This window comes from Neocloeon triangulifer, unplaced genomic scaffold (assembly GCF_031216515.1).
Source record: "Neocloeon triangulifer isolate White Clay Creek 2 clone unplaced genomic scaffold, ASM3121651v1 ptg000012l, whole genome shotgun sequence".
Classification (NCBI taxonomy): domain Eukaryota; kingdom Metazoa; phylum Arthropoda; class Insecta; order Ephemeroptera; family Baetidae; genus Neocloeon; species Neocloeon triangulifer.
In genome coordinates, this window is record NW_026775554.1 from 4,163,528 (window position 1) to 4,188,161 (window position 24,634).

General features: G+C 38.8%; 2 protein-coding genes across 3 annotated transcripts; one reads left to right on the forward strand and one right to left on the reverse strand.

Moving 5' to 3' along the window:
* Window positions 1-1,285: 1,285 nt before the first annotated feature.
* On the reverse strand, window positions 1,286-10,232 carry LOC132197922 (dual oxidase maturation factor 1-like). 2 transcript variants are annotated; one of them, XM_059621532.1, is made up of 8 exons: window positions 10,072-10,210; window positions 9,225-9,448; window positions 7,516-7,722; window positions 6,504-6,561; window positions 4,749-5,094; window positions 3,979-4,190; window positions 3,694-3,919; window positions 1,286-1,896 (listed from the first exon to the last, which is right to left on the reverse strand). In XM_059621532.1, exons 3-8 carry the CDS (start codon window positions 7,678-7,680, stop codon window positions 1,560-1,562), a joined length of 1,344 nt encoding a protein of 447 aa, XP_059477515.1. In that variant the 5' UTR covers window positions 7,681-7,722; window positions 9,225-9,448; window positions 10,072-10,210; the 3' UTR covers window positions 1,286-1,559. The 2 variants fall into 2 exon arrangements, with proteins under 2 accessions (XP_059477515.1, XP_059477514.1); XM_059621531.1 differs by lacking the exon at window positions 9,225-9,448 and having other exon boundaries at window positions 10,072-10,232.
* Window positions 10,233-14,368: 4,136 nt separating this feature from the next.
* Window positions 14,369-24,138, forward strand: LOC132196827 (dual oxidase). Its single transcript, XM_059619732.1, has 18 exons — window positions 14,369-14,586; window positions 17,751-17,831; window positions 18,712-18,873; window positions 18,932-19,399; window positions 19,461-19,627; window positions 19,703-19,939; window positions 19,999-20,444; window positions 20,511-20,712; window positions 20,771-21,118; window positions 21,181-21,576; window positions 21,635-21,984; window positions 22,043-22,209; window positions 22,266-22,640; window positions 22,691-22,908; window positions 22,969-23,268; window positions 23,322-23,486; window positions 23,545-23,700; window positions 23,765-24,138. The coding sequence occupies exons 1-18, from the start codon at window positions 14,529-14,531 to the stop codon at window positions 24,020-24,022; spliced, it is 4,554 nt and encodes a 1,517-aa protein (XP_059475715.1). The 5' UTR covers window positions 14,369-14,528; the 3' UTR covers window positions 24,023-24,138.
* The last annotated feature ends 496 nt before the right edge of the window (window positions 24,139-24,634 follow it).

The following is a 24,634-nucleotide window of genomic DNA, read 5'->3' on the forward strand; positions in this document are numbered from 1 at the left end:
AGATGGCTGAGAGAACAAGCGAGCGGGCGACATGCGGACGAGGCTCAATAAAACACGACGCTGATAAGATGCTGCTGCACTCTCTTTCTCTCTCGCCTTAATTTTTTTCCTTTGTCACACGTGCGGCAAAATTTATAATTGGACGCATCTCATTATACCCATTGAGATTTTCTCCGCTTTCTCACACGTGAAATTATTTCGGGTCGGTCTATGCCAAGGGGTGCGCTTAATCGATTCGACCTTGCTCATTAAAGTTGACCTGCCGCAATTAAGACGCGGCGGCCAAAATAAACCAAAACACCACACGGGCTGACCTTACTTTGGAATTCGGGTGGCGCGATCGTAAAATAGAAAGGGGTGGTTTTCACGTCCTTGCACCAAACGAGGGTCCAACTTTTAACGACAATCATGGGCATTGTTTATTCGATTTTCATCTAAATTCATAGTGACTTTTCGAAACAGAAAAAAGAAATTATTTTCTTGAAAATTTAGCGTTTTAGGGTTCAGATTTGTTTAAATATTTCGTTTTGTGTATTTCTAGCGCTTTAATCTCATTTGATATTTATATATTTTTTTTAATAATTTTGCTACGATATAGGGAACATATCTGAAAGCACTTTATAATGATGAGTGTAATTGATGTGGAAAGATAATGCACTTTTAAATATTAAATATTTTCCCCAAAAAGAAAATTAAATACAAATTAATAAAATTCGAATGGTGTTAATGAGGCCCTGATAGTTTACTACAGGGAGCTCATTCAAAAGATTTTCTGTGTAAGTTTTTTAACGCGAGTGTAAAAAATTTCTAATTCTCAATTTAAAAATAAACAAAATTTAAATTCTTTGCAACTCTTTTTGATAGTAAATCTCAAAATTAACTTCAAAAAAATGTCATTTTAAAAAAATTTAAATTTCCATAAAACAACGTGGCTTTAGTCATCAAATGACAGCCATTTTTTCCAATTTCATAGAAATTTCCATATTATTTAATTTAAATTTACTTAGCTTAATTTATTTATTATTTATTTATTTATTTATTTATTCTCCATTCAGATAGAATATGAAATACAATAAATTAATAAACCAAGAAAATTTATTAGTCAATCAAGGAAATACGCATATATGATTTTATCCATTACTTAATTCAACTTAATTAATTCCTATTGCTGAACGATTCTAACCTGCCTGCTCAAATAAACGTTATGCAACCCCACTTCATCGGAGTCGCAAAGGTTGCATAACCCTCCAGTTTTGACTGCATTCCACTTCCATCATACATATTATATTAATTACAATAAAAGTCGAGAGTTTGAAATTTTCAATTAAATTAAATTTATTTTCGTCACACTAGCAAGTTCTATAAAATTATTTACATGCAGCAAATTAGTCACCCTCTCACACGCGCATAATGTATAATTATTTTAATCAGAAAAATTAAAATCACTCGTTTGGCATTTACATGACTAAAGCAAAGAGCATTTGAATGGAATCGTCGGTCCGCGCAGACCGACTGGTCGATCACAAGAATACAATAAATAAATATCGTGTTTGCTTCCGTCAGTGCTGGGACGTGGCCCTGGCCGGCGGCGGCCGCGTCGTGTACGAGCCCGACCGAAGCAGAACGGCCAGGCCTAGGGACGAGCCCGTCGAGCTGGCCATGCTGTCGTTGCTGTCCTGCCGCTTGAACGCCGGCATCCGGCAGTCCTCGAGGCGTTGCCTGGCCACATCGGCCGCCGTCAACTTGCCAGGGTAGACTCGCGAGAGGCCACGGTGGGGCGGGGCGGCCGCCTCGTGGTGCCGCATCAGGTGCGGGTAGTTCCACGGCGACTTGGGCGCGTCCCTCTCGAAGCCGGCGTTTTGGACACCCTCCAACTTCTGCTTGCTGCTCAGTCTCCTGAAAAAGGAGTTCTTTGTTAGCAAAATTTTGACAATTTTTACTGTGAAAAAATATTAAATGATAAAATATCCATATATATACTTTAAATTTCTAGCCATTAATTAAAACAAATAGAAAGTCTTATTAATTAAATATTTACATTTCCTCTATGAGCTTTGTGATTGGTTTTAAGACGAGAAAATATTAAAAATACGATTAAAATTTGAATAAATTGTAAAAAAAAAAATATACATAATAAAATATTATAATGAAAATCGAACGACTTAAGCTAAACTAGGCGCCGAAATCCGCACCTTTGTTTTCTAAATAAGAATTCCTAAATAAAAAAGTATTGAATTAAATAATTTCTTCAAATAACAATAGAATAAACAATTAATGAGGTTACAGGCTCAGTCTGCAATACCCCTTTTTTTTAGAATATGACAGCTTTACGCGCTATTCTCATCATTATTTAAACTCGAGGTTGTCTGACATTTTTAATTACGACGCGCTCAACTTCTATTTTTAGTTTTAATAACTCTTTTTGTCTCCTTGATTTTTGACCCCCGCGCTACATTCTTGTTTGTTTAAATTAATTGCTGAATCTAAACTGACGATCTAAACTCAAAGTTTGAGCGACTTGAGTGGCTAAACACGTTAAAAGTGCAGAATATTTTTCAACTCGCACTATCAATTGCACAAGATCTCAGCAGGCACGCACATTTATAAAATAAAAATAAATTTATTTTTAAAGGAAAGTTACAGCCAGTGTCTCGACAGAAGCCGTTAAACGTATTATTATTAAAGGCGACCTTGCTAGGTCGACTCAAGTCTTCTACAATTACATCGGTCATTGAAATCGCAGAGTTCCCTCTTTATCCAACGACGGCCGCAGAGGGCGATAAACTTTTCGAATCAGGCGAGCCGCGATTGCATCTATAATTTCACGCCGAGTGCGTGGTCAAAAACTATTAACGGGTGCTGAGAGATCAAGTTCGATTTGCAAGAAACTTCTTAAGTTGTGGCCGTTGAATAGGGCGGAAATTGCTATGGCTGCTTTGCATTGCTGAACTAATTTCGCATTGATTTTGTGCCACAACTTTTGTTGCTCGTGGCATGCAAATGTGCCAAAATTGTTGATGAGTGTTTCTGGGGCACCAACTTTTTCAATCAATTATTTACGCATTTAAAGGGTGCAACAAACTATAACCTCGGCCTTTATAATTCAGTGTTTTGAGCCTTAAATAATGTTTTTATCGTTTAATCTTCAAAAATAAACTATTAATATGTATTTAATGTAAAATGTAGCTATTTATTAGTAAAGAAAAATGTATTAGTTTTGATATTAATTATAAATAAATTAGTAGCTTGTTAATAAATCATAGTTATATAACTAGATAACAGCGTAGGCGAAAAGTCCCTGAAAATTACATGACTTGAAACCTACAACAGCTCAGGACGCTACCTTGATGAGCTTTAGATTGTTATAAAGAACTATAAAAATTACGCTGGTTTTCACGCCAGTGAAGGTATGATGAAATAGTAAATGAACTGAAGGATTTTGTATTCATCACAATTTTGTGAAAACTATTAAATATAAAAAAATTCTTTCAAGCAGATTTATTTAAATTTTTATAATTAATTTGAAACATTTAATTGTTAAATAAATTATATAATTTTCTAAAAAGTTTTTTTATGTTTCCAGTTTTCCCATTCTAATTTTTACATTAAATATTTTGTCTGTATCAAAAAATCTTTTGAATTAAACTAAAGATAATGAATATTTTTAAATTTCACTATATCTGAATTACGAACCTGAGAATCCTGGTGCTCCAGGGCGAACGTGGTTCCTCGAGGGAGCCGGACTTGTTGCTGGACATGGATCCGCTCTTCTTCTTGCGTCCTCGGTACCGACTGTCCTCGATGATCACGTGTCTGTCGTACGGGGTGTCGTAGTCGACCTCGAGGATGGTCGAGAAGTGGTGCGGGAAGACGAGATCCAGACAGGCGATCGCCAGTCCGATGGCTGAGCAAATCGCGCCTGGAAACAAAAAAGTCGGTCGGCCTCCAAGTCGATCGGAGAGCAAACAAAAAACGCACCTGCAATTAGTGTGAGCCAGAAGCACCATCCCAGCTCGAACTTGAGAATGCCGACCTCAAACCTGACTTGCAGCGGCGCGTCCGGCAGCAGCCACAGGTACGTCAGGTCGGCACTGAGCACGAGCAGGCCAGTCAGGACCATCGTGTAGGCGCCGTAGCGCGGCACCACCATCAGCAGAATGTTCATCAGGACCCAAGACGTGAAAGCGGCCCTATGAAATTTAATTGAAAATTTAATAAATAATACAAGTTTTAGCCGTAGATCATTATATTGTATTTTAAATAGAGAGTTTTGAAAAGTTTTTCTCATAAAGTGTTTGCGACACAAGAAAACTTTTATGCCATATTTAAATTTAATTAAATGTATATTTATTTTTATTAATTACATAAATTTCTTTAATATTTAAGATAATTTGGTTTTCAATTTATGATTAAACATTGAATTTTAATAACTATATTTCATTGAAATTTAATAATAATAATAATATTGTAATTTTAATGCTAAAATTGAGTATTTCACCTCAAGATAAACAATTGGTTGAAAAATTAATTTCTAATTTCTTGTAAAATAATTGAAAAACATTTGTATCTTTAATTAACACTTTATTCAAACAATGAGAAGAATTAAAAAAATAACGGAATTAGCATTCGTCTATTAATAAATTATGAGATTGCTTCCTTAACTTTTAATTATCTTCATTTAATTAAAAATATATAATTATGCAACTAGCATTACCAAGTTTAAAAATTTAATAGAAAATTGCACTCACCAAAGCATGATGCAAGTGTAGTATCCGGCAGCTCGGTAGTTCCTGCCCCACGCAAAGCCCTCCTGGTCGAGTTGCAGGACTTCGGCGACGGTGAGCACTGGGAAGGGCAGTCCCCGGTAAAGGGCGTCCCGGTATCGGTCCTGCATCTCGTTTGGCGCCGACCACGCGAACCGCTCGTTGAAGTTGACATCGGAGCCATTGACCTGCGGGGCGTTGAGGGTGACGTTGATGTGGTTCAACCCCACGTACGCCCCCAGCGAGGCTGAGATCTTTTCGCGCGAGAACGCTTGGTACGCGCTGACGATTGGCGAGCACGCCACGTGCCATCCTGAACCGCACTGACTTGCTGAAATTTCAAAAAGGTAAAAGCTTAAAAAAAATAATATTTCTAGGATCTGAGGTAAATGTAATGCAATTTTTGATTAGAACAATGTTAAGGAAAAGAATCGGAAATAATTTTTTAATTGTTTAGTTATTAGATGATGTAATATACAAAAATAAATAAATAAATTTTAAATAATAACATATCACGATTGTTTAAAATAAATAGAAAATTGAGATACGCAGAAATTTTAAGGAAAGCAATCAAATCTCACATTTTTTCATTTTGATTTAACAAAGAATTTTCTTTTTCAAATATTTTGATTTAGGTAATGTTTCATAATTTTCAATTAAAATTACTTAGCTCTTGCCATTTTGCATGACATATTATTTTAGAATATAATCGTCCCCGTTTAATCCAATTACGTAATTAAAGACAACAAGGAAAGCAGTTTAAAGGAAAAGTTGCAAAATTTGAGACGCTACATAAGAATCAATGTAGATTCTTTCCAAAGACCAGTTGTGCTGTACAAGTGTGGAAAATCGAATCTTCTCGATCGAGTCCAAATGAATTTGAACAAAGGCCGAAAACCGCAAAAGTATATTTCCTCATGCACAGCACAAAAACGGCGATAATCCGATTTCACGGTCATTATTCGGAATTTGAATGCTGCTGTATCATGGAGGAATGCACGAGCAGTGAAAGTGTGAAAAAAGTTGCAGACCGACGCCGCTTATAATATATTATAAATTTTCATTTATTTTCGTATACTCGGCGATGTGGACCGAAAAAAATGAGCAAATAAAGAAAGAAAGAGGAATTGCATCAGTGCGAGGGGGGAGCAGAAGGTCAAAAGTAATTTTCCTCCACTCAATGTCAGTGAACCATTCACTTTTATAACAAACACGCCACTCACTTCGGGACTAAATAGTGAACTGCTGCGCATTCCGACCGGCGGAAATTATTATTATGGTACTTGTCCACTATTTTTTGGACCACTTTTGGCGCCCACGCGGTCAATTAGCTCAACGAGTCTAATTACCGAGGTTGACAAACAATGACGTCTCCATTTGAACAAAAATTAAAAGTGCAAAATTCTCCAAACGCCAGCAGAAGTGACATATTTTATTTATTTTTCAAAATTTTAAAAATGAGAAACTTTCCAAGTGGCTGCCTCTGCTCAAAGGATTTCCCGCACAGGCCAATTAATAACGCGCACATCCGAACGCGACGGCGCCGGTGGCTGTGAGAAAATGAAAGTGAGAAGAACCATCCTTGCTTGCGCCGAAAGTGGGTCATTGTCACGCAGAGCAAAATGCTCCTGCGACGACGGCCAACCTCGCCGCATCTCAATTTCCGACATTTTCCACAACTCGAGCAAACACAAAAGCGGAGCAAAAAAAGGAGAAAACTTTTGAAAAAAAAAAACTCACCCAGGATGGAGGAGCCGACGAAGAGGCTGAGCGTGACGCTCATGAAGGTTGAGACGCGCTGCAACAAAAGAGTTCATTTTTATTTCTATTCAACTCATACATATATATGCATTCTTAAAAAGAAATAGAGCCGCAAAGAGAGAGAATCGTGCGTTCCCTCAGGACAATGACTCTGCCGAGGAACAGGACCTGCAGCAGGAACTCGATCGCGTCGCAGCCAAGGTCGCGATCTGCCGCTGGTCTTGCTCAATTATAGCGCGTGTGTGCCCTACGTGCACCACGAGACAGGGAATTCCGCACTGCAATGCCGGAATCGTTCGCTATTGCTTAAAAAAAATCCTTAAAACTGCAAAGGGCGATCGCACGCTTCGTCTGGCGCCAAACGGAAAAACGTCAATTCCTGTGGCTATTTCTTAAATGCGAGTATTTTGAAGCGGTTAAGTTGAAAACGAGGGTTTCCGGTTTGGTCTGATTGGAATTTGTAATTATTTGTTTATTATTGGGTCTGAATGATGACGTAAAGTCCGGCAAGGTCGCTCCCAACAGCTTGTTATGTTTACAAATATTTTTTGAAAGTTCTTTCTACGTAGATTGGTGTAAGGCAACCACCATATAAGAATATTTAAAAGGAATTGTATTGCATGAAATCTTGAGCAGAAAAATTCAAAATTGTTTTGAAAATTATCTTTTACAATTATTATTTTCTTGACGTTTTTAAAATCTTCAAAAATAAATATTTTATGACGATTTTTTGAAATAATTAATCCAAAATTAATTGTGAGAAAAAATATGTTGCTCAGATAGTCATTTTATAACGATTGTATTTCAGATTTACAAATTTTTGTTTCTTCCTTTTGAAGTTTATAATTAAATCATTTATTAAATTATTTAATTATTAACTTTAAATTTAATTATTTAATTAAGCAGTGCAGGCATTGTATAAAAATTGCGATATTTTGGTGTCTAGTAGATTTTAAATTAGAAAAAGGTTTTTTTTTTAATTTGAACTCACCTCTTTTCGGACGCCAGGGTAGATAATTAGGAACGCTAGGAAGAGGGTGCCGAAAACGACGATGACAGTGATGAGGTCGGAGTCGCCGGTGACCGCCGTCCTGTTGGAGTGGCTGTACAGGGTGGGCCCGCCATCAGTGCGGAACGCGTCGAACCAGCCCTTCATGGCACTTCTTCTTCTTTCTGCACTCCCGGTCGCTGCTTATCTCTGTAAAAGTCGGAGAAATTTTTTAAAAAGGATCTCAAGTTTTTTGCCTCTTCTTCAACGCGGATCTCTCTTTTCGGCCTGCGGGCTTTTCAATCGGTATTTTGTCCGGGCCACTAATTGCACCTTGCCACATGCAGATGCGATTGCTCTGCGTTAGCCGTATTCAATTTTCAGTGTTTTTTTTTTCTTTCTGTTGAGACGCGGATGTGTTTACGAACCCACAAGCCGGAGATTTTGTATCAACCGGAATGAATTCACGGCCGTTCTCGCCTCCTCCCGGAATTTATATTTTAATTTATTTTTCTTCCTCGCCGACTCTTTTTCCTCAACAGTGAATCATATACGCGAGTGGCGAAATTTTAAATTCTAGCCGCTTGTTTTGTGAAGCGTTCGTGGAAATTGCCGTCGAGACCATTACCATTGACCTCCGCAGCATGGTAATGAGATAAGCTTGGAAATAATAATCATCTCGCGCAGCATCTCACCACAGGTGGATGACTGAATGTGTGAAGTCATGTATGTTTTCCCCGTTCAAGATCATAGCTCGGCAAAAAGCGGTGGCAGCAAATTGTTATAATAACGTTACAATGTCATGCGAGATGGGCACTTTGAATAATTTTGCTGGTGCCAATTTCACCGGCTCTTTTTGCGCTGTGATATTGAAGATGTGCAAATTCAGGTAGTGCGTCATTTTTGCAATCTGAAGATATTTCGCAACTTAATAGCCAAAGGGTAAGCGGACAAAATGGTTTGTTCATTCTAGAATTAAAATTAGAAACCAAGGAATTGATGTTAAAATTTATATCACTTCTCACCAAATTTATTTAATTTAATTTAACACTTGAACGTTATAAAATTAAAACGATTAAAACCAACGCTTTGAATTGACCCACAGGGAAGCAAAAACATTTTTATCAGAAATCCCGCCTCTAATTCCAATTGTCTGTCGATTTTATCGTTAATATTTTTCTGAAAAAGCCACCGATGAAAAGTGATTCAAGTGTCCAACAATCAACGAGCGGCTGGACTTTCTTGCCACGGTTGAGTGAGTAAAATATAAAATGTGAATTCTGAATCTCTAGCACCACACAATACATTCACTCGGCGTTACGTCTATGTTGCTACGATACGTATAAAATCGAGTTTCTCGGGCGCATTCCGTGCCTCTCGCTAATCGAGCTCGTGAAATATGCGCGAGACGAAATGAAAATTTTCAGTTTCACTCTCTCACAGGTGAGATGCAGCCGCCATAAAGCAGCCAGCTCGATTGGTACACGCAAACTAATCAGCCTTTCATTAGTTAAATTCAAATCGGGTAATGCAATAAAATTGTTGGTTTCCGAGAACCAAAAATTAATTTACAAGACTTTAATTACGTCAACCAAGGAAAACTCTTTAAATGATTAATTCCTGGAACTGAAATAAATCTGGCCTCTTCTTTTGAGCAATAATAAGCGATTTGAGAGCTTTTTCAAAGTAAAATTCGGGTTATGTTCTCTCACCTGAGCGGAGTGATGCGGTCGCCGCGTATTGCCTGCATGCAGGGCACTGTGAAACTGAGAGGCGGCCTCGTTCACCTGGCACTCGGGCCTTGTAGGTCGCGACCTTGCGGCCAGGGTCGCGGAAATCACGCAGCAAACCTGACCCCAGGTGGACCAGCCGCCGATCAATCGATCTTCTCCGATTCGGGGGCACTCGGCATTTCGGCGGGGAGGACGTGACACTCCTTTTGACATTCACAATGGATATTGTTTCAAATAAATAAATATTCAGAGGTCACACACCAACGCCTTTCGCAAAACTTTATATTCAATTTTTTTGCAGCAACAAAAAAGTGGGACATTCATTTACATTTTGCGCGCGTCAAAATAGATGACAGCGATAAAAAGTTGGCGCATAACGACAATTCAGAAGAGTTAGCAAACTGCAGCGTTTGGCGCGGATTTGTGTGAAACGGCGCGTAAAAATTCGCACAAGGCATAGCACGTTGTTTATACTTCTAAGAGTTCCAGCTTCAAGCTATTCAAACTTTACATTTTTGGGGATAGAAAATTTGGAAGTTTTGAAAGTGTCCGTTATCCGAATCGTTTGCACAATTAACCCGATACGGCGCTCAACTCGCGCTGCTCGACCGGAGCATTTAGTTTCATTGTTGTGCAACTTTCTCATTGTTTTGTAAGTGCATCACTCTGCTCCGGCGAACGTGCCATTGCAGCTGCAGGTATAAATCGGCGATTTATCGTTGCGACACGCGGGCCGCCCATTTCTGGCGACACTTAATTAGAAACTAATCGAAACCGCCTGACCGATTTTCGTCTGTGAAATTTCGAGTTTTGGTCAGATTTTTACCTGGGTCAGTGTGGGCCCTGGGAGAGGGGCCCTGAGCGGCCCAGGCCCATCCAATTTCGTTGTGCGTGAAGAGCCGCTCGGCAACTTGTCTTCCTTCGGAGGCACTAGCGAGTGAGACTGCTGGCTAGATGGAAGATTTCACCAGAGGCGGAGCTCTCACGGCTCAGTGAAAGCGGCCTGAGCTAGTAGTGCGGGGGCCTCATATGTATGCAGACTCGTTGCTTATACCCTGCCGTCGCTGCAGGTGGAATAATTCCCTTCAAAAATAACTTCTTACTCCTCTATTGTGCCTGTAAATGATGATCTTGCTTATTAAATGGGGTTTGCCGGCTCGTCTGGGCGCGATTGACCTTTTTTGTCTCGCGTTGGCATCACCGAAAGGGAATCCCTTCGCCAAACCAGTTTTTTGCAGATCCTCGTCAATCTTTTCCCGTTTGGTTAAAACGGCCGACCAGCTGACTGGGTGTACAGAAAGGCAAAGAAGATAATGCTTTGTACAAATATATGCTGTTTTTATAAAGCTTACAAAAATTCCAACTCTTCTGGGGATTGCCAGAGCAGGCTGAAGATTAGCAAGTTTGAATTAGAGCTGGGAAAATTAGTCGGCAAAAGGTCGATTGTATTTCTAGTTTTTCTAATTTTAATTCTCGTTTGAAAATAAAAGATATCCATTTAAAACTTTCAAGCCATGATAATCACAGCTGAGATCTTTTAGGACTAAGAATTCCGTTTTTATTCAAACCTACAAACTTTTTTTTGAGTCCGACACTATACAAAATTTTCAGCTTATCATTTAGCGGAAGAACATTCTGTTATAAATATGATGGAATCTTAATTTCAGAAATATCAGTATTTAGACGTGTAAAAAAAACTAGTTTTCTATGAAAAAGTATACAGAAAAGTCAATTTTGAATTTGCAATCTGCTTAAAATTGAATAGCTTAAGCTTAAATTGACTTTAAGTGTTAATTTTTAAAATAGTTAAGTCACTCTTATTTATTCTAATCTCTACCCAATTGTTAAATTTTGCACCATTTGTTCAAAAATTTAATTCAATAAATTTGCTCTTTATAAATTTCCTTCCTATAAAAAAGTAAATGGCCAGCGCAAAATGAGAACAGCTCTTCACTTAAAGCGAGCCGTACAAAATTAGTCATGAGGTCATTTTTTGTTACTTTTACTTCGCACATTCTATTCCGTCCTCCCTTTGAGCGGATCTTTGTCAGAAAAAATTTACGTTCAATAATTTATAAGTCAAATTATTTTTATAATGTGAAATACTTGAAGCAAATATTGGGCAACGGGCGGAAACCACAATTAAACCATCAGAATTTGTTTGTCCCATCAAAAGCTCATTTCTGACAGTTTCGTGTCGGTTAACAAAAATAATTTTGAAATCGAGCTTTGTCAAATTATATCTGGAAATTATGCAAGGACGCTCTCTTTTTTGCTGCAGCATTCCTCAGCTGAAAAAAAAATCGTCATCAGCCCGCATCTTGCTCATTCTCTGCTCCACATAAAAAACAGCGGGTAACGTGGAATGAACGTTTTATGCGTGAATTTGAATAATTTATCAAGAGGAAAAGTGAATAAGCGTGGGGAGGACGCGCAGCATGTCGGCGAGGGCGTTGCGCCAACGCCGAGCTACGTGATCCTCCTGAGGTAAGCTTGCCGCCGCCGCCGTTATCAGCAGCCTATTAATAATTGTGACGCAACAGTGCTCAAGTGAAAGTGCCTCAGGGGATGCATTCGCGAGAGTGCAAGGCCTCGGCTCCAAATTGCCGAGCGCCGCGACTTCTTCCGCCGCGCTCTTGAAAACAGCCTCGTTCGATATTCTTGTCTGTATTTTGGTCAAACAAAGACGTGGGTGGCTTGCTAAATATTACTACAAAGCACACAAAAATTAAAATTGCGACCGAAATCACGGTAATTCGGGTGCTGTGCCGCAACCGCCGTTAGGCAACACCCGACAAGCGTGCCTGACATTTGACTTGGGTCGTCTCCAACGAAAATAAATTGGACCTTGTGCGGTGCTTGGCTCGAAAAAGAGAAAAAGTGTCTCAATTATAAAGCACTTTTCAAATCTACACTATTATGGATTAAAATATTAATTTTTACTGGAATAAATCGGAAAAAAAATTGATTATTAATCAATTAATTAATTTTTTCAATGAATTTAAGATTTTTTGAGTTTGAAAACAGTGCACTTGACTGGTGAAAAAAGTTTTAATTTTAAATTTCATTAAAAAGTTTATGTTTCAAATAAATGAACAATAAATTATAATATTCCAAGGAAAAAATTTAATTAAAGTGCCATTTTCTAGCCTGATATTTTACACTGGATTCTACATTGCATAATTAACATCAGAATGAGGAAAGATTCGTTTAAAAAATTCAATATTAATAAAAATATAATTATGTACCTAATTTTTGACCTCACAAAATATCTTCTCAAAAATTTTACCATTGATTAAAGATGTAAAAATTATTTTGAACTAGAAAAAAAACACAACTTTATGAATTGTTAATACACTGAACGTTTTGTTTTCTTGTTTTTTTCCCGAAAGAATAGAAAAAAATGAGTTTTAATAACTAGTTCTCACGTTTTCCTTTTTCTCATTCTTTATCAAAGCTTCGGTGAATAATGTTGCTACTAATTAATTATAGACAAAACTAATCGCCACCGAAACCACTACCGCCAATTAAGTAAATTATTTTCGCGTGTCTCCGCAGCTCTTAATGAGTTCTTTTACGACCCTTGTATTATTGTTTAACGAGTTGCTTAGCCTTGGCTAAGGTTGCTCTTTTTTCTGAGGACCCACCGAATAATTTCCTAGTTGCCATTTTCTTCGATGTGATTGCGGCCAGAGAAGATTTTGTGTATAAATGAGTCGTCTGCATATTCACACTCGTTCCGAGAAAAATTATTACTGCCAAGGTGATTTTTCATGTCCAGCGCACGGAGGGAAAAAAACGAGTGAGTCAAGCGGCATTCAAATTGCAATCAAGAAATGTTATATAACGCACGTGCAGTATACGCCGTTAATGTCATGTTGTGAATGTTGCGGTTCATCGCGCAAACAGCTGTCCTGCTCAACATATATCATCCTTATTACACAATAAAATCATTCAGATAATAATCATTGTGGATAAAAAGACGGAGGATTGCTACCGTTTATAGACATACAAAAAAATATAATCTATTGCTTATAATTTAATTATAGTAAAATTTTGAATTTTTAAAAAGAAAAACTTTGATTTTCTTTGATGCAACATGTTACGTTTTATCCCTTTTTAATTATCACCTTTATTAGGTGTTTAATTTTTTTTTTTTTAGATAATTTTCAAAGTTTTCAATTATAAATTATTAATTACTGCACTTGCATGTTTTTTTGTCCCTCAATTTGTTGTATTTATTTAATCGGAGCAATTTAACTTTCTGCATTTTATTGCTACACGAAATACAAAAGTTGCAACACGCACTTTGCAAAATTAATAGGAAAAAGAGTGCTGCATATAAATTCTGCATTAAACGCGTCTGGGAAAAAGCCAACGTGCGCAACGACCTTGCCGCACGAATAAAATTATCATTCATCGGCGCACTCCTCGCCGAGAGGAGCGCATGCACGTTTTCTCAACAATTCATTCTCATTAATTTTTCGGCTTGACTTTGTATGTCTTGTTGATTTTTTTCTGGCATTGAAATTGAAGTCATTTTTAGTAAAAATTTCCTTTTTCTACATACAAGATTAAAAAAAATCAATCAATCAAATATTATGGAACAGTAGTTATGGAATATAAAATTTTTTAAATTTAAAATTGTATTTCTATTGTTTATTCTTCCCATTGAAAACAAAATAGATTTCAAAGTTGGGAGGGAAAAATTGTGAATTGCTGGAAAACCTGGCTTAGCAAAAATTGTACTTAGTTATCATATCAATAAACCCATCCGCCGTAGTGAGCCTTTGTTGGCCTAGCTTTTGTTTTTTGTTCGAAAAAACAAACAACATTTATTTGCAAAATAAAAAATAATACGTTTTTAATAATTACAAATCATTTTAAAATGAAAATTAATCTTGAAATTACAATAGAATAACAGTGAGTTTGAATGAAAAAAAAAGAAGAAAAACATTCACTAATAAATATGCGTTATCGTTTATTATAAAATTAAGCACCACAATCTTATGCTTATTGAATTTTCTTGGTAGATGGTCGGGCAGGTCGCGCCATCTGTGCGAAAAGGTGGGCACCGGGACCGGTGACGTCACTCGCGAGAGACAAGAGGTGAAAGTTTGGCGCAGGCAGGCAGGTACAGGTAGGCAGCCGTGGTGCAACGCAGAGTCGTGAGAGCGGTTCCTCTTGAGCACCACCGAGCAACGAGAACCACGCGAGTGCCCCGCGGCCGACCCACCTACGAATTCGGCTCAAAGGCCCACCCGGCGGGCCCTCGACCCCGCCATGCCGGCCCTCAAGGGGCTCCTCTTGCTGCTGCTGCTGGTGTCCTCCGCCTCCGCAGGTCAGTCTCACACCACAAGACATGCAGACTGTCCGCCCCCGTTACGTTACTTTCAAATGACGAGCACGCCGAGAGAGCTGCAGATTGAGAGGCTCGATTTGACATTTCAGTTTTACTTTTCATTCACTAATGCCGCGGTTTTCTAAAATTCCATTAAATTTCAAAGATAAATTTCTAAACTCTGCAGCTTAAAGAAATTATAAATAAATTACTTGGATATATTGTTATATTTTAAGGTTTTTAAATCACTTAATTTTCATTATTTTTTATATTGCTTGAATTTTAAAATTGAACAAAAATTTAGATCTTTTTCTGAAGCTGTACAATTTATTGGATTATGTAAGAAAGGAATGTAAATTCTGTCGTTTAATAAGAATAAATTATATTTTTAAATGAAATTTAACAAGACAAGATTTTTGAAAATGTAGGAAAACATTTATTTTCTGGTAAGTTTTCTTGCAATTTGCGGAATTCTCTTCGGAATCCGCCTTGCAATTTCAGCAATTCCAAATTTCTTCTCTTTTTCTCACGTGGCTCGAATTTCTAATTAAATTCCAGACCAATCCGTCGAGCACCTGGCGAAATTTTTCTCCTCCTCCTTCTCGTATGTAATTGATTTTCGCTTGCAAAACTCATGCTGGGTCTTGGTTCCTGTTGGCCAAGGTCGTGCCTTTCGCCCTGCTTCTCGCCGTAACGAGAATGAATGAACACGCGCGCGCGGTTTCGGACTCTCGGCGTTTCGCACGGATGCTCGGGACGACCGGGATGATTTTTTAATTAATGAGTAATTGCAGAGCCGGTCACGATCTCTGTGAAAATAACCATAATTTAATTTACATTTTTTTTTTTTTACAAGAAGTAGTTTTCTGAAGATGCGCTAATGAATTTTATGATTCTGCTACTGCCGCGAGAGACTTGAATGATCGATCGCGAGATGATTGATCACAATACGCGGCGATCGTGATCGCAGCACGTGATTGCTTTTTATGACGAACAAACGCAGAGTTTTCAATGTTGATTTGTTATGTCAAAGTAAATGAGTTTGTGGCAATGCGGAACTGAGTTAAATACAAAGTGATTGATAGACGGCATAATTTAAATGAACACTTTTATTAATTTTCAATTCCAAGATGCAAGGTCAATCCAATAAATTTTATTGTCTTTTAAATTTAAATAATTTGCCTGTAGCTATTTTTGATACAAATAATTGAAATTGAAGGTACTTAATTGCTTTTGATTCTATTTGAAAATTTGTATCGTTGACTCCACCATACTATAATATAACTTGAAGAAACATTTCTCATTAAACATTTTGCTTTGGAGACAAACACTTGCACTTAATTACCTATACATAAAATTAGCCACATTATAAATGTCTTCGGAAGAATATTTAAATTTCCGCCAAATCAAAACTCATTCCTCCTGCTGCACCTAGAAATATGAATTATTTTTTTTTTACTAATTTGATGGAGTAAAAATGTGAACGATAAAAAAACCCAGAATAACTGATAAATTTATTTACTGTTGTCTTGCGGGTTGCATTAATTTTTAATTTATATTATTTTTAATCTTTTTTTTTGTAGTTAGAGGTTTTGATAAAAGAGCTTACAATTAGAGCTGCAAGTCTTAATTTAGCGCCTAAATAAAAAATAATATAGGTAAAGTTCAGTCTCAGTATTTTATCTTACAATCAGACTTACGCCTTTCTCTGACACACCCGAAAAGAAAAAAAATTGAAACTATCGCCGTGAATTGTTTACTCTCAGTGCCATTATTTTCTTTGCATAACGGCACCTCATTACTGCAACTCCGCTTATTCAGTGTGTGCGTATGAACTCAATTATAAAGAGAAATCATCGTCGCAACAGTCGGCATGATGGTTCTTTTTAAAAATGATGGGCCCTGTGATGTTTTATGCAGGAATTCCGCATGAGAGGAATTTAAACTTTCAACAATTTAGTATAACTTTTTCTTAAGGTAATTTAACTTTTATCTGAACGAGAAAAACCATTTTTATCTAAGTTTTCTGATCTAAGCTAAAGCAGAGCTCAAATGTAGAACTGAAACCTTGAACATGACCAGAATTACGTCTTCAAAAAATGACTAAACACCGGGCATGAAATATGTAATACATTGACAAATTTCCCCATTCCTGGTTTGTTACTGAATCATTGGCTTGATTCACACCTTCGGCCGATCTCTTTCACCTTGACTTTGTTTTCAATTCGGCGAAAAATAATCTCTTCATTTCCATCTGTCCGAGTGAACTGCGAAAATAGCCTATACAGGTTGCATAGTAATAAATTGGTTCTGTCAACCGATTATTCAGATCTGTGCAATTTGACCCCTGTTAGCTTCAAGGCTTTCTCTTACGTAAGTGGCAATTTAATTAAATTTCACGCCCAATTTGATTCTCTTATTAATCCTTCCTCGCCTCAAAAATGATTAATCAAGTCAAGCTAGGAATTTTTATGGAAGTGTTTACGCGCTCTGTATTTTCCAAAATCTGGAACGCAATAAATTAACAAAAAAAATGGAGCTCCGCTTTTATTTTTATTGCTTATGTTAAAAAAATCTGACCGCGCGTTGAAATTACCAAAAACCGTCTCATTAGCGCAAGGGAAGAGTAAATAAATTTTGCGGGCCAAATTAGCTCATACCAATCGACTTTATAAAGCATTTTTTTTACCACATTTGGCCAGAATAGAGTTAAGTAGGGCGTTTTTATTTATTTTCTCTAAGGCAGCCTTGTTTTTGCGTTGTTTGACCACTGAGCACAGTTTTGCAAGAGGCCATATTTTTTTTTCATTGATCCGGTTCTGGCAAATTAGCCAAAGTTTCTCCTCACAATTATAGAATAAAAATTGTTAATTATTCACTTAATATTTCTACAAAAATATAAAAACTTTTTCAAATAATCATCGCCGTAACTTTTTATTCTACTTTGCTTGAACTTTTTCTTACTCTTATTGTTCAGTGACTGCAGTGATGCATGTTCACAAGAGATTGCTGCAGGCAAAACCGCTTAAAAGAGATTATCATATCAATAAGTCTAAATAACACTTGCGTGTTTGAAAATAGATCAGGTTGTGCAAGTTTCATTTGGAGCAATAAACCTTTCAGCATTGACAGTATTAACAATTTCCATTTTTTTTTCGTTTCAGCCAATCTGCAGAGCTACTCGGAGCGACAACGCTACGATGGCTGGTTCAACAACTTGGCGCACCCGGACTGGGGCTCGACAGGTAATTTGTGGCATTTTTCACGAGACCGTGCGAATTTTTATCAGTTGAGAAATTCGTGGAGCTTTTCGAAATGCGATTCTGATCGCTGCACACGGGTCGGATTTTGACGTTTCACCTTGTCAGTCTCGGTGTGCCGATTGTGTTTTAAAAATTAATCTGTTGCGCCCCCACATAATAGAAGGGAATGTCGATCGGTGTCACTTTTGTGTCTGTCTGCCGGTCTCCCTTGCACAATCTCTAGACCGAACTTGACCTGTCTCTCTCGCGACTGATCAAAATGAAAATGTGGATCAGCCGGCTAGAAAGTTAGCGCGCGGAGATCGCCGGCCTTGAATGAGATAGATATTATGTCAGCGGCAGATTTATCTCACGCCAAAGATTATTTTCGCCCCCGGCGCAATAACCTGCTAATTACCACCAATTAATTCAAACCGCGACATGAAAAATGGAGATGGTTGTGTCAGCCGCGGGTCCATTCAGTTTTTATAGTTACTGATGACCTGTTCCAAGGAGAGAGATCAGAGATGAATCCTTTACTTGCGACATATCTACAATTATTAGCGTCTCTTTAATTTTTTGCTAACAGACTCTAAGGTTTTTTTTTAAATAATGTACTTGAAACATTTGACCTCTCTGGATTCAAAAACATTTTTTTTATCATTGTTTTCCTTTTACTTTTTAAAATTAAAAAAATATCAGAGAAGATAAAAATTTTAAAATTAAGCAATAGAATTTTGTTCATATTTGAGCTATAAATAATAAAATTGACTATTCTTATTAAATGAAATTTGTACTTATTCTTCTCAAGTTATTTCGTTACAAATGCCTATTAGGCTTATTAATTCTTTTCAAAAATTTTCTAAACAAAAATTTTTTCCAGAGAGCAGACTCACCAGAAAGGTGACCCCAGCTTACTCAGATGGTGTCTACATGCTGGCTGGCCAGCACAGACCCAGCCCTAGGATTCTAAGTCAGCTTTTTATGAAGGGAGAGGAAGGTTTACCGTCCCTGAAAAACAGAACTGCCCTCCTTGCCTTTTTTGGTAATTTTTCAACCTTCAACTTAACTTTTTTTCTGATTTATTTCATTAAAAATTTTAGGTCAGGTCGTCTCAGGTGAGATTCTGATGGCCAGCGAGAGTGGGTGCCCGATCGAGGTGCACAAGATTCCAATCGAGCGGTGCGACGAGATGTACGACACTGAGTGCCGCGGTGACAAGTACATTCCGTTCCACCGGGCCGGTTACGATAAGAGCACCGGCCAGAGTCCAAACAGTCCTCGGGAGCAGATGAACCGCATGTCCAGTTGGATCGACGGCTCGTTCATTTACAGCACCTCCGAGGCGTGGGTGAACGCGATGCGCTCCTTCCGAAACGGCTCCTTCCTCACAGCGGCCGCCGAGCCGATTGCCAGTGCCACCAACAACACCAAGGAGGAGCAGGACAAGGACGAGGCGGACGCCGCCAGCATCGAACTCTCCATGCCTCCGAAAAACCACGCCAGAGTGCCGCTGTTCAACTCTCCGGCGCCCCATGTGCTCCGGATGTTCGACCCTGAGAGACTTTTCTGTATTAAATTTCAGGAATTTTTGTGAAACAAATGATTAATTATATGTTTTGGTATTTTCAGTGCTGGGTGATCCTCGAACAAACCAGAATCCGGCTTTGCTGTCGTTTGGAATTTTGTTCTTCCGCTACCACAATGTGATTGCATCAAGGGTGCAGGAGGAAAACCCGGACTGGCCAGACGAGGAAGTCTTCCAAAGGGCCAGGCGGATTGTTATTGCCACTATGCAGGTTGGATATTTTTCATTATTTTTTTTTTGTTTTTGTATGAAATATAGGAATTTTTAAAACTAAATTAATTTCTAGAATATCATTATGTATGAATACCTGCCGGCTTTTTTGGGAAAAGAGGTGCCTAAGTACAAAGGTTACAACATGGACGTCCACCCAGGAGTGAGCCACGTTTTTCAGAGTGCAGCTTTCCGCTTTGGCCACACTCTTATTCCACCTGGTATTTTGAGGAGAAACACCAAATGCGAGTTTAGGAAAACGTCTATGAACTACGAAGCTATCAGACTCTGCTCGACTTGGTGGGATTCAAATGTAAGACATCTAAAGTAGCCTTAAAAGTTCTGTTTTAATTTGATTATCAATTCATTAAGGATGTTCTGGCTGCCAGCACAGTGGAGGAGCTCGTTTTGGGAATGTCCTCGCAAATTGCTGAGCGGGAAGACTCGATTTTATGCTCAGATGTAAGAGACAAGCTGTTCGGCCCCATGGACTTTTCTCGACGCGATCTTGGCGCCCTGAACATCATGCGTGGCCGTGACAACGGCCTTCCGGACTACAACACCGTCAGACATGCATTCCACCTGCCCAAAATCAGCAACTGGACCGATATAAACCCAGTTTTGGCCAAAGAGAAACCGGAGCTGATTGAGAAACTAAAGGAAGCTTACAGCGGTCGTCTTGACGACATTGACCTCTACATCGGAGGCATGTTGGAAAGCCAAGACGGTCCTGGTCCCCTCTTCTCAGCCATCATCATTGACCAGTTTTCTAGGATCAGAGACGCTGATCGGTTTTGGTTCGAAAATGAAGATAATGGGTAGGCCAATATAAATTTTTGTTTGAGCTTAGTTAGAGTTTTTTTTAAATTGAATGCTTTTTTTAGAATTTTCTCAAAAGAAGAAATTGCGGAAATTCGGGGAATCACCATGTACGACGTCATAATTAACAGCACTTCAATTATGCCTGAAGATATCCAGAAGAATGTATTCTTCTTCAAAGATGGGGATCCGTGTCCGCAGAAGATGCAGATTGAGCCAAAGGTGTTGGAGAAGTGCAAGTACCTGAAGGGGTATGACTACTTTGAGGTAAAAAATAAGCCACTGGAATGTATTTGGAAAAATCTTGTTGATTTTTAATGTTTAGGGAAGTGAACTAGTGTACATTTATGCTTGCGTCTTCCTCGGCTTTGTGCCCATCCTCTGCGCCGGAGCTGCCTATGGCGTTGTCAAGCTGCAGAACGGCAGACGGCGTCGGCTGAAAATGCGGCAGGAAGAAAATGACAAGGGCAAGAGTGTGGACAAAATGGCTGTGAAAGAGTGGCTGCACATCAACCACAAGCGTGTGGTCAAACTCAAATTTGGACCTGAGCAGTCCCTTTACACTGTAGACAGAAAGGGAGAAAAACTCCGTAAGGCAGACTTTGCTGGATCGGACACTATTACTGTTGAGGAAACGGCAGACACTAGGAAGAAACCGATGGTCCTCATCAGAGTAATTATTTTTCACCTGAAACTTTTGAATTATTTAGTTAACGCAATTTTATTCACATATAGGTGCCGAAGGATCATGATTTGGTGCTCGAGTTTGACACTTTGGCCCTGCGCAAGAAGTTCATGAACAAGCTGGAGATGTTCCTCACCTCGCACAAGATGAAACTCGAAGTGATCCCTGCAGCCAGGGAGCAAGTGTTGGCACACGCTGAGACCAGGGAAAGGCGCCAGAAGCGTCTGGAGCACTTCTTCAGGGAGGCCTACGCCTTGACCTTTGGCCTCCGACCTGGCGAGAAGCGTCGTCTTGAGGATGTCACCAGTGACGTCATGATGGTCATGCGCACCTCTCTGTCCAGAGCCGAGTTTGCCTCTGCCCTTGGAATGAGATCTGACGCTGTTTTTGTGTGCAAAATGTTCCAAATTGTCGACAAGGACGGAGACGGCAGAATTTCTTTCCAGGTAAATTTAAATTAAATTTTAAGCTATTGAAACTCAACAGATATTTCCTTTGAATTAGGAATTCTTAGACACCGTGGTCCTTTTCTCCAGAGGACAAACCGATGACAAGCTGCGTATCATTTTCGACATGTGTGACAATGATCGCAATGGAGTCATCGATAAAGGAGAATTGTCGGAAATGCTGCGTTCGCTGGTCGAAATCGCCAAAACCACAAGTCTTTCAGACAACAGCGTCACCGAACTCATTGATGGAATGTTTTCTGATGCTGGTCTTGAGCACAAAGAGCATCTCACTTATCAAGACTTTAAGGTAATGATGAAGGAGTACAAGGGCGACTTTGTGGCAATTGGTCTCGACTGCAAAGGCGCCAAACAGAACTTCCTGGACACCTCAACCAATGTGGCCAGGTATGAAGGAAATTTTTGCAGTAATTTTTTTTTTCAAACTTATTTTTGAATAATTCAGAATGACATCCTTCCATGTCGACTCAACCATGCATGAAGGTCGGAGGAATTGGGTGTTCCGTCAGTGGGATGCCCTCACCACCTTTTTGGAGGAAAATCGGCAGAACATATTTTATTTGTTTGTTTTCTACGTCATCACTGTGGCTCTATTTGTTGAGAGGTTCATTCGTAAGTAGAAACACTAACCTTTTTTTAATTTAAATTTACAATTATAATTTTTTTAGATTACTCTTTCATGGCTGAGCACACAGATCTTAGGCACATCATGGGCGTTGGAATTGCCATCACCCGAGGCTCAGCTGCCTCCCTGTCGTTTTGTTACTCGCTGCTTTTGCTCACCATGTCCAGAAACTTGTTGACCAAACTCAAAGAGTTCCCAGTGCAGCAGTACATTCCGCTGGACGCGCACATCCAGTTTCACAAAATTGTAGCCTGCACTGCTCTGCTGTTCTCCGTCATTCACTCAGTCGGACACATTGTCAATTTCTACCACATCAGCACGCAGCCCATCGAGCATCTCAGATGTCTCACCAGAGAAGTCCACTTTGCCTCAGACTATCGGCCTGGCATTTCCTTCTGGCTCTTCCAAACTTTGACAGGTACTTGACTTTTTTATATTTAATTAAAATTAATAATAATTAAATTCAAGGTCTGACCGGAGTGATGCTATTTATTATAATGGTGATCATTTTCATTTTCGCCCACCCTGTGATTCGCAAGCGCGCCTACAACTTTTTCTGGACCACCCACTCCCTGTACATAGCCCTTTACGTCCTCTGCCTGTTGCACGGCCTGGCTCGGCTGACAGGCCCACCTCGATTTTGGATGTTCCTTATTGTGCCTGGAACGATTTACGTTCTGGATAAGGTCTTTTTATTTTTAAATTTGTTCTCTTCATTTAAATTTATAAAAATAAATTGCTTCCAGGTTGTTTCATTGAGAACCAAATTTATGGAACTCGACGTCTTGGAAACGGAACTCTTGCCCTCCGATGTGATCAAAATCAAGTTCTACCGTCCTCCCAACTTCAAGTACTTGTCTGGCCAGTGGGTTCGCTTGTCATGCACGGCCTTCAAAAGCGAAGAGTTTCACTCGTTCACCCTCACCTCTGCTCCTCATGAAAACTTCCTTTCGTGTCACATCAAAGCTCAGGGCCCGTGGACCTGGAAACTGAGAAATTTCTTCGACCCAGCCAACTTCACCCCTAACGAGGATGACAATCCAAAGGTTGCTAAATTTATTAAAATTAAGATAATTTAAATTAAATTTTCGGTCTTCAGATAAGACTGGAAGGTCCATTTGGAGGGGGTAATCAAGATTGGTACAAATTTGAAGTTGCTGTGATGGTCGGAGGCGGCATCGGTGTCACCCCGTACGCTTCCATTCTCAATGATCTTGTTTTTGGCACCTCTACCAACAGATATTCTGGCGTTGCTTGCAAAAAGGTTTGTTATTATGCTTTCATTTTAATTGCAGATTTTGTATTGTTCTTATTTTCAAAAGGTGTATTTCTTGTGGATTTGTCCCTCGCACCGACATTTCGAGTGGTTCATCGATGTGCTCAGAGATGTGGAAAAGAAAGATGTCACTTCAGTTTTAGAAATCCACATTTTCATCACTCAATTTTTCCACAAATTTGATCTGCGTACAACTATGTTGGTAAGTTAAATTAGTATTTTGTTTATATCTTAAAAATTAAAACTTAAAATTTTTATATTTTTAGTACATCTGTGAGAACCACTTCCAACGCCTCTCCAACACCTCCATGTTCACTGGTCTCAAAGCAGTTAATCACTTCGGGCGCCCAGACATGACTTCGTTCCTCAAGTTTGTGCAGCGCAAGCACAGCTATGTCAGCAAGATTGGCGTGTTCAGTTGTGGCCCGCGGCCGCTGACCAAAAGCGTGATGACTGCGTGCGAGGATGTGAACCGAGGACGCAAGCTGCCATACTTCATCCACCACTTTGAGAACTTTGGATGATTATAATATTATGCTATTTTACTTCATTCCCTTGGCTGTTTTGTAAATATTAGATTTCCAAATTACGTAAATATAGCTATTTAATAAATATACAAATGAAACTTTTACACAATGTGCATGTTGGTCTGTCTATAAATTTCCTTTAAAACTTCTTAGTTCCAAACATCATTGGCCCCAGTGACATTATTTGATAAAATTTTACATGATTTTTTCCATAAAGTGTGGGTCCTTGTTGTGTGGGTCGGGCGAACCACGGCAAACACTCAGACTCAGCACCATCTAGCAACTGCCGGAAAAATTATAAATGGCGTGTACTTAAGAGTAAGATAAATTTGTATCAAAATATTGAACTCTCTTTTAAATATCTCAAATGCAAAATTAAATTCATAAAATAGGTAAATGTGAAGATTAAAAATTTGCAACTCATACCTTATTAATAATTTCATTGCAAAATAATTGATATCATAAAACTCCTTTACTATACTTCTTAAGTGCTGTTCTCCCAATAGTCCCCATGCAACTCCCCCATGCTTCTAGAGAGAGTAAAAATGGGAGACGCGAACGACCAACGCCCCCTTTTTCGGCACAACACTTACACCAATCAGCGATGGC

What these genes read in the sequence shown, in the direction of transcription:
- LOC132197922 (XM_059621531.1), bottom strand. Translation starts at nt 7,680, where the DNA reads ATGAAGGGCTGGTTCGACGCGTTCCGCACTGATGGCGGGCCCACCCTG. An exon ending in CGTCGGCTCCTCCATCCTGG is followed by an intron (nt 5,095 to 6,503) that starts GTGAGTTTTTTT and finishes TTGAAATTTCAG; the next exon opens with CAAGTCAGTGCGGTTCAGGA. An exon ending in TACACTTGCATCATGCTTTG is followed by an intron (nt 4,191 to 4,748) that starts GTGAGTGCAATT and finishes TAAATTTCATAG; the next exon opens with GGCCGCTTTCACGTCTTGGG.
- LOC132196827 (XM_059619732.1), top strand. Translation starts at nt 14,529, where the DNA reads ATGCCGGCCCTCAAGGGGCTCCTCTTGCTGCTGCTGCTGGTGTCCTCC. An exon ending in GGTGTCCTCCGCCTCCGCAG is followed by an intron (nt 14,587 to 17,750) that starts GTCAGTCTCACA and finishes TTTTCGTTTCAG; the next exon opens with CCAATCTGCAGAGCTACTCG. An exon ending in ATCTGCGTACAACTATGTTG is followed by an intron (nt 23,701 to 23,764) that starts GTAAGTTAAATT and finishes TTATATTTTTAG; the next exon opens with TACATCTGTGAGAACCACTT.